At 64.3% G+C, this 8,562-nt stretch overlaps 1 protein-coding gene across 1 annotated transcript in view; it reads left to right on the top strand.

The window, feature by feature from the left end:
- Positions 1-8,562, top strand: part of KNDC1 (kinase non-catalytic C-lobe domain containing 1) — a 37,566-nt gene that overhangs the window by 1,303 nt on the left and 27,701 nt on the right. The window contains 3 exon segments of the mRNA XM_025047543.1: positions 3-102; positions 3,359-3,557; positions 3,990-4,048. Of these exon segments, the coding sequence (XP_024903311.1) occupies positions 3-102; positions 3,359-3,557; positions 3,990-4,048 (358 nt within the window).

The raw sequence follows: 8,562 nt of genomic DNA, 5'->3' as shown, positions 1-8,562 counted from the left end.
AGGGCGCAGGCCATGGAGCCGGCCGTGGCGGATTTTTTCGAGGACGACAAGGACCTAGACTTCTACGACTTCGAGCCGCTCCCGACGCTTCCCGAGGATGAGGTGAGCCCCCGGCCCCAGGGGAATCCCACCTTCCCTGGCATGGGGGTCCGCGGAGAGTCCCCGGGGAGGGTACTGCCGCCCCCCCAAGCCCCTGCCCCCGGCCAGGTCCTGGCGGCAGCCGGTCTCACCGCCCCCCTTAGACAGGGTTCTCCCGAAGGAACAGGATCCATGGAATGTCGCAGAGGACGGCAGTGGGCAGGCTGTCACCCTGCGGGGCTGGGCTCCTGGTTATCCGTGGGGGGCGTCGCCAGGGGGCAGCTCTGTTTTTCTCGCTGCAGGCGCCTTGGGGAGGTGCGGGCAGCAGGAGCCCAGTCAGGCCAGACTCTTGAGGAGCTGGGGGGGGAACCCCAGGACTCAGGGCTGCTTCCTGCTCCCCAAGAACCTGGCCCTCACCCAGGTCCTCCCCCCACCCCAGGTGCACAGGAGCCAGGGGTCTCTGTCACGTGGGGTCTGTGACCAGTAACTGGGCCAGGCATTCACAGAGGCAGGTCACCTGAGACTGGGCAGAGAAGCCAGTCCCCACCTGGGCAGGCTGTGACCCTGTGGCTCTGGCTTCCCATGGTGCCCCACAGGCTGTGGGTTGGGTTGGATGAACGCCATGGCCCCTCTGCGTGAGAGGTGGCCCCCAGAGGCTGCGGTGGCTGGGAAAGGCCCTGCCACCGCCACCCCCCCCAGTCTGTGGGGCCTGAGCAGAGGCCCTCTGAGCCCCCAGCAGTCAGGGGCCAGTTCTCCAGGCTCCTGTGCCCACTGCTGAGGGCCAGCACCACACGGCCGACGCCAGATGCCTTCCCTGGACCGGCCAGTGCTGAGGACCCTGAGGACCCGTCCGGGCAGGCCAGCTGGGGAGACAGACTGGCAGTGCCTCCTGGGCCAGAGTGGACTTTATGGCGAGTGTGGCCACAGCTGCAGCCCTGGACACTCTGTCCTCTGCCAGCCCAGCCAGCGTGGCAGGCTCAGTCAGGCCTTGGCAGCTCACCTGTCCGGGCAAGCCGCTGCGGCAGGGAGGGGCCTCTGAGGCCCAGGGTGGGTGCTGCCCCCTCCGCATGGTGGCCTGGATTCAGGGACAAAAACTGCGCAGAAGACAGGCTAGGGAATTAATAACCCTGTGGACAACGCCCGCTGTGCTCGATGGCCCACAGCCTTCAGAACTCCCCAGGGGGCACATTCCAGGCCGCTGGGACAGGACCGGCCTCCTCAGCCTCCCAGAGCAGACACGGAGCGGCCCATACTCAGCTGGCCCCGCCGCCCGGCACTCCGAGCCGCAGAACAGGAGCCGGGGTTGGGCCCAAACCCTGGCCCCTCTTGGGAGGTGTTGGCCGGGCCACTGGGACGGAATCGCAGCCCTGGTGGGCATGGTGTCGGGGTCTGCAGGCAAAGCAGGGCGCCACCATAGTCGAGCGTCCAGCGGAAAGTCGGGGGGCTCCTTCCCAACCTCCCGCATCCCCTCTTGGAGTCGGGCACTGCCTGGAGTGTGCTCCTGCAGACAGGAGGCTGGCCCCAGGCAGAGCCCGGAGCAGCCGTGTGCTGGTTCTGGAGCCCGCCAGGCCGGGCGCCGAGCCCCTTGCACACTCACTGGGTGGTACCGAGTGTTTCCGTCTGCGTCCGCATCTGGGACCCCAGGGCTCCCCACAGCAAGCATGTAGTCAGGCTGCATCCAGCAGCGGGCAGGAGCGAGGCCGCAGTGGCTGGATGGGCCGTGCTGATGTCCCTCCCTGGTGTCCCCTGAGGAAATGCACACGGCCTGTGAAATGGAAATGAGTTTGACGTCATTATAACGCAAAGTTCACCCCTGTGAACACCTTCCCACCAGCAAACCAGCTCCAGGTTGGTGAGACCCAAGAAACTGGATGGTGGCTGGAGCTGGCCGGGCACTGGCCACAGGGGTGCCACAGAGGGGGGCTGGCAGACAGGTGTCACCACTCTCATAATGCCACCTCCCTCCGAAATGTCCACCGTGGCGTGTGAGGACGTGCAGACCCTGCTGGTCTCAGTACCCTCCCCGCGTGCATGGAGCTGGGCCCGCCTGGCACGGGGCGCGGAGCCCGGGGGTCCCTGAGCTGCCCCCCGCAAAGGTGGGCACAGACGTGCAGGACACCATCATGCCTCCCTCAGGGTGGCCGCGTGGGGCATGGACTGCTGACAGCTGCTGCGCAGTCTCTCTCTCTGTCCTTGTCCCTGGCTCACTAGCCAAGGCCGGCCAACACTCCCGCTGCCCTGCTCGGGCTCTGGACTTAGGCAAGCAAGGTCATTCCTCACGCCCCACACAAGCCGCGTGAGCAGGCGACACTGTGAGGGCAGCTTCGTTGTCCTGGAACACGGACACGTGGCCTCCGTGTGTGCCCGAGCTTGTGGGAGGGCGCACACGTGTGTGTACACGTGCTTGATGCGCTTGTGTATGTGCCCGGTGTGTCTGAGCTTGTGCATGTGGCACACATGTGTGGACATGTTTGTGGGTGCCTGCGCACCTGTTAGTCAATGTGTGAGAGGCATGTGCGCATGTGGGTGCGCATGTTGGTGTGAGTGCGTGACGGGGTGTGCATGTGTGACCACATGTGTGGTGTGTTAAGGTGTGTGTGCACACATGAGTGCATATGTGAGTGTTGGGGACACCATCACAGCTGAGACCTCAGAGTCAGAGGGACCCGCTCAGATCTGGAAGGTGGCCTGCACAGGGACCCTGGGGTCTGGCGGTGCAGGGGCCATGAGACTCTGTCCTCCGGGGGAACCGCCTGGAGCGGACGTGCGCAGCTCCTCGGCCGTCAGGTCGCGTGTGGTTACTGCCCCCACCTGTGTGCAGAACAGCCCCGTCCGCGGCTCCCCATGCGCACCTGTGCCGTCCTGGGTACCGACTACATCCCTGCAGTCCCAACATCTCGTTCCTCTGCCCACACCTGCACGGCCATGCGCCCGTCAGCTCCGCCAGCTGTGCCATGAGCCTGCGGGTCAGGCATGTCTCCTCCAGTGGGTGACCCAGCTCACGGGGGCTGCGGAGACAAAGGCCCAGGTCCCAGCAGCAGGAGTGGACACCTGCTCTGAGCAGTACCTGCTTATGCCACTAAAACCTCTGCGGCTTCTGACGCCTGGGACACGGCGCAATGACTTTCTGTGGGTTTTTAAAGATCTTCCCTATGACCTCATTCCTGACGTCCGCTTCCCCAGTTAGTCTGGACGTCGGGGCCAGCCGTCCTGGGGAGGAGGGCCCGCTGGCAACTCGGGCCTGTCCCCAGACCCAGCTCAGTGGGGCCTGTGTTGGCAGGAGAATGTGTCCCTGGCCGACATCCTCTCGCTGCGGGACAGCGGCCTCAGCGAGCAGGAGGCCTGGGCGGTGTGCCTGGAGTGCAGCCTGTCCGTGAGGAGCGTCGCCCGCTCGGCCATATTCCAGACCCTCTGCATCACGCCCGACACCCTGGCGTTCAACACCAGCGGCAACGTGTGCTTCATGGAGCTGCTCAGCGGTGAGGCCCGGGGCACGGTGGGCGGGCGGGCACCGGAAGCCGCCGTTGGGGTGGACGCGAGCACAGACCCACGGCTGACTGACTCTGGGCCCTCCTTGGGCACGACGGTCCCGACACCCAGGTTTCTGTGGTGACCTGGTGGCACCTGCAGCCTCGGTGCCACTGGGGAGCACGAAGGGGGGCCGCCCTGGGGCTCGGCGCTCGGCGGGTGCTGGTCTCTGCGGCCCTGGCTGGACCGGGAGGGGCCCCGGGGCCTCCATCCCCCCTTTCTCCCCTTCGGGGTGCATTCCCACACTGCCGCAGTAGCAGAGGCTCCCCTTCTAACCACGGTGTCCCCCGAGCCCCAAAATGGCCCTCGGGGTGCAGGGACGGGAGTGTCCGCCCCTCGCCGGGCCGCACAGGCCTTGGTCAGAGCTCTCTCCTTCTCCCCAGATGACCCCGAGGGCGCCTTTGTCCCCCCAGAGTTCGACGTGACGGGGAACACCTTCGAGGTGAGTGGCAGGCAGCGAGAGGGGTGACACGGTAAGGGCTGCCGGGAGCCCGCCCGGGCCCTGGCGATGGCTGCTGCTGGACGCACGGCTGTCATCGCAGCGGCGAGCGTGTGTCCTCGAGCGCGGATTGACTGCGACCATGTGTCGCGAGTTAGGGTCACCAACGACGGGGGTTGGGAACGTCGCTTCTCTGCGGAGCCCGCGGCCCCGGACGCCGGTCTGGGAGCATGGGCGAGAGCCAGGCCCGCTGGCTATGGAGGCCGCACGCGGCCAGCGAGGACCCCGGGTGCCCCTCAGAGCGCTGCCTCGGGGCTCCCTCGCACACGAGGTGCCCGGGTGACAGGCAGCACGGCCCCCGGCATGGCAGGGGAGGAGAGGACACGGTGCCACTGCACAGGCCCCCGTGTCTGTCCCCCAGGTGCCACAGTGGACAGTGGCTGCCTTTGGCCCTTTAACCTCTTACTGAGTCGGCGGGGTCCCAGGATGCTGCAGCTCGTGGAGGGCCCCGTGTGGGCCCCGCAGGCCGTCGGGGGGGGCGGCGGGTCCCCTGCCCCGTGGATGGCACCATGTGCCGCTCCGCGGGCACCTTCCAGGCGTCGTGGTGCCCGGGTGCCTGAGCTGCGGTGGAGGGGTACCCAGCCTCCGGGCCCACCTCGGGGTGGGCTGCACTTGGCCCTGTCCGTGGGAAGGGGACTCCGAGTCTTAGGGCCTCGCCGCTCCCATCTTCCTGGGGTGAAAGATTTTGTGTTCTCTGAGTCGCCCTGAATCCCACTGGGCGACGGTTGCTTTCTGCGGAGCAGGCCCCCTCCGAGGGAGAAGAGGGCCTGCCGCGTGCACAGACGCCTCGGCCCCACGTCTGCAGGTGCCCACGCGTCCCCGACGGCTGTGATTCCGGGGTCTCTGCTCTGCTCCCCGATTAGCTTCGTTCCGGCACCCGTTCTCAGGGGCTGTCAGACCCCTGGACAGTCCAGGTGCTGCATTGTGGGGCCTGTCACACCGTGTGGCGCCCATCATGCCTGTGACCCAGCGACCGAGTAGCAGATGCACCTTCTGGGGGCCACTCCCACGCTTGGCAGAGTCAGCTGCTTTGCCGTTGACACCAAGAGGCCTCCAGCCCAGGCCTCCGGGCCCTGGACGGTCATGGGGGCAGGAGCTTGGGCCGTGGTTGCTGGACCAGGCTGAGCTCGCCCCCTCTGCCCAGCTGACCGCTAGCAACCACGGTTCACGTGGCCACACACCAGCCCCCTCCTGCCACCTTCCTCCCACAGAGAGGACGACGACAGGCCCTCCATGTCCCATGCTGAAGTCCCCATGTGCTCCAGGCACGTGGAGCCACCCTCCTGGGTCCAGCCTTTCCCGCCTCCCCTCCTGCTACAGAGGTGGCACCTTTGGCTCCCCAAATCCTTGGTCGTCCAGCTGCTGCTTTTCCTGGGACTGGCCCCTGTCCACTCCACTCCTTGCCCAGGGTGGTGGGTAGGTGGAGGGGTGGATGGAGGGCGGGTGGGTAGGTGGAGGGTGGATGGAGGGATCACAGCATAGATGGATGTCTCGATGGATGCGGAGATGGATAGATGACGGATGGACGAGGATGGGGTAGGCACATGGTACCACTGTGCCTGGAGGGAAACGGGGCGGGCCGAGAGCAGGAGCAGCTACCCCGGCCCTGCTGGCTGTGGCGCGGAGCCGGGTTTTATTCAGGGCCATGATTTGCGGGGGCCTCATTGAGGGACTTGGCGCACAGCCCTGGCAAGGGACTGGGCCTCTCAGGCCCTGCAGGTGGGGCTCATGGGGTCTGCCTGTCCTGCACCTGCAGAACTTGCGTCTCTCCTGAGTCTGCACAGCAGCTCAACTTGGCCTTGGCCCGTCCAGGAAGCCCTGGGTGCTGCTGCCTGGGGACCCAGGCCGGGGCCTGGGCTGTGACGGGCGTGGTCGATGCGTGACGAGGGACGGCGGGCCGCCCTCCACATGGGGCCAGGGCTGGGGGCTCCCGCGTCTTCTCTGAGAGGCGGGGCAGCAGCCCGGGGGCCGTGTTCCTGGGTCCGAGCGGGCGGCGTGTGCGGGGGGCGCAGGATCACATCGTGTGTCGGTGACGCGTTTGTGGGCCTGAAACCTAAGGGGCTCCAGTGAGGAACGACAGGACAAGACTTCAGAGGCCAGTGGAAGACAAGCTACATCTCAAAACGCAGCGGCTTCCTCCGCGTCCGATGGTCAGCGGGAGACGAACCGGAATCGCCCGCTGTCCGCCGGCAGCGGCCGCAGGAAGCGCAGGGGAGACGCGTCAGGCAGGGTCGCAGACGCGGGCAGCCGCCTCTCCGCGGAGCCTGGCCACAGCCAAGCGTCGCCCGGCCTTGCTGAGACCCGACCGCCCACGGCACGCGCTGGTGCTGAGGGACCCCCACGGCCAGCGGGGCGGTCAGCGCCTCCCCAGACTCGCCGTCTCTTCACGCCCGCAGCAGCTGGACGTGCACCGCTCAGCACCGCCCGCCGTCCAGGGCTTACTCACCCGCCACGGGGAGGCCGTCCCCTTGGACGAGCGTGAGCCCACTCCCGCCGCCCCAGCCCTGGCGGCCTCCAGCCTGGTCTCCGTTTCTCTGAGTCTGGCGTGTTCAGATCCCAAGGCCTCCGTGTGTCCGACGGCCCTTCTCTGCCTGACACCTCGCCGAGCACATGCCCCTGGGGCGTCCCTGTCTGTGTTCCGCTGAGCCCCACGCCCCAGCTCCTCCTTCCGCAGACGGACAGCTCGGTCGTTTCCATGCCGTGGCCACTGTGGGTGGCCCTGCAGTGAACACAGGGCGCAGACACCCCGAGACACTGGTTTCACTTCCTCTGGATAAACACCCAGAAGCGGGGCGCTGGCACGAGGTCGCCCTGTTCCTGATTGTCGGGGGACCCTCCACACTGTCCCGGAGCAGCGGCACCAGCTGTCGGCCCTGCCACCAGCACACGAGGCCGCTTCGCGGCACATCCTCACCAGCACCTTCGCCGCGTGTCGTGACGGTGGCCGCTCTGACAGGTCCGAGGTGACATCTTGCGGTTCTGATGTGCGTTTTCCCGATGGTCAGTGACGTTGAGCGTCTTTTCATGAACCTGATGGCCGTCTGTATGTCTTCTTTGGGAAAACGTGTAATCAGTTCCTCTGCCCATTTTTTAATCAAATTATTGTTATTATTGTTAACTTGCTGTTGAGCTGTATAATTTCCTTATTTTTTTTTTTGGAAATTAACCCTAAGATAGATGGTTCACACATTTCCCCCACTCCGCAGGCTGCCTTTCCATTTTGCCGTTTCTCTCGCTGTACAGAGCTTTTGAGTTTGACGTAGTCCCCCCTGCCCATTGGGCATGCCATCTGACTTTGGTTACGTTGAGATGCATCCCACCTACATCGCATTGCGGAGTTTTATCATGAATGGGTGTCGAGTGTTGTCAGCTGCTTTTCTGCACCCACAGACGGCCATACAGTTTTTATCCTTCGTTCCGTTAATGGGGTTCGTGACACTGATTTGTGGGTGTTGAGCCGTCCTTGCAGAGGCAGATCCCACTCGACCATGGCGTGTGAACCTTTTAACATACCCTTGAATCCGCTTCGCTAACATTTTGTTGAGAATTTTTACATTCGTCGTCATCAGGGATACTGGTCTCTAGCTTTCTCGTGACGTCCTTATGTGGCTGTGGCACCAACATAATGCTGGCCTCGTAAAATGAGTTTGGAAGTACTTCCTCCCCTCGAGTTTTCTGGGAGAATTCAAGGAGGGCTGCTGTTAGCTCTTCTGTGAACGTCTGGACCAGGGAGCCCCTCCGGTCCTCGGCTCGTTTCGTTGGGAGGTTTTGGTTTCTGATTCCTTCTTACTGGTGATGGTCCGTTCGGACTTCGGTTTCTTCGTGATGCAGCCTTGGTAAGTCGTGCGCTTCTAGGAATTGACCGATTTTGCCCAGGTTGTCCGGTTTGCTGGCGTGCGGCGTTCAGCCTCTCACAGTCCCTTGTGTCTGCGGTCGGCATAACGTCTCCTGTTCCGTTCGTGATTTTATGCATCCGAGTCCTCTTTCCTCCTCGTCAGTGTAACGGGCCCACAGCAGCCCGGCATGCAGACAGATTTCAAACGCGTTAGAACTAGATGTTTGCAGATTACGAAAAGCCTGGAAGGAAGAAGAATATGCTCCCCGTCGGCGGGGCAGGGAAGGCGAGGCCCTCCTGAGAGGCTGCTGAGGAGAAAAAGTCGTCCAGTTTCCCAAATTAAACTTTGGAATTTCTGAATGTCAAAAGACACGTGAACAAAACTAAAAGCCAAGTGGCAGACAGAGAGGACACCTGTGACCCAGACCCGCGCCCACGGCGAAGTTAGCGAAGCCCTCGAATGGGCAGAAAGAGAGACTTGAGCCCGTGAGCAGAGATGGGAGATGCTCAGCGTCATTCACAATGTGGAAATGCCGGGGGCACGAGTCACGTGCCCCGAAGAGGCGGGCGACGCTGCAGAGACTGAGCGTGGAGCGGGGGGGGGGGGGGGACACACCCTCCG

Source organism: Pteropus alecto, unplaced genomic scaffold (assembly GCF_000325575.1).
Source record: "Pteropus alecto unplaced genomic scaffold, ASM32557v1 scaffold74, whole genome shotgun sequence".
NCBI classification, from domain to species: domain Eukaryota; kingdom Metazoa; phylum Chordata; class Mammalia; order Chiroptera; family Pteropodidae; genus Pteropus; species Pteropus alecto.
Note: the sequence above shows the minus strand (reverse complement) of the source record. Positions and strands in the feature narration are given on the sequence as shown.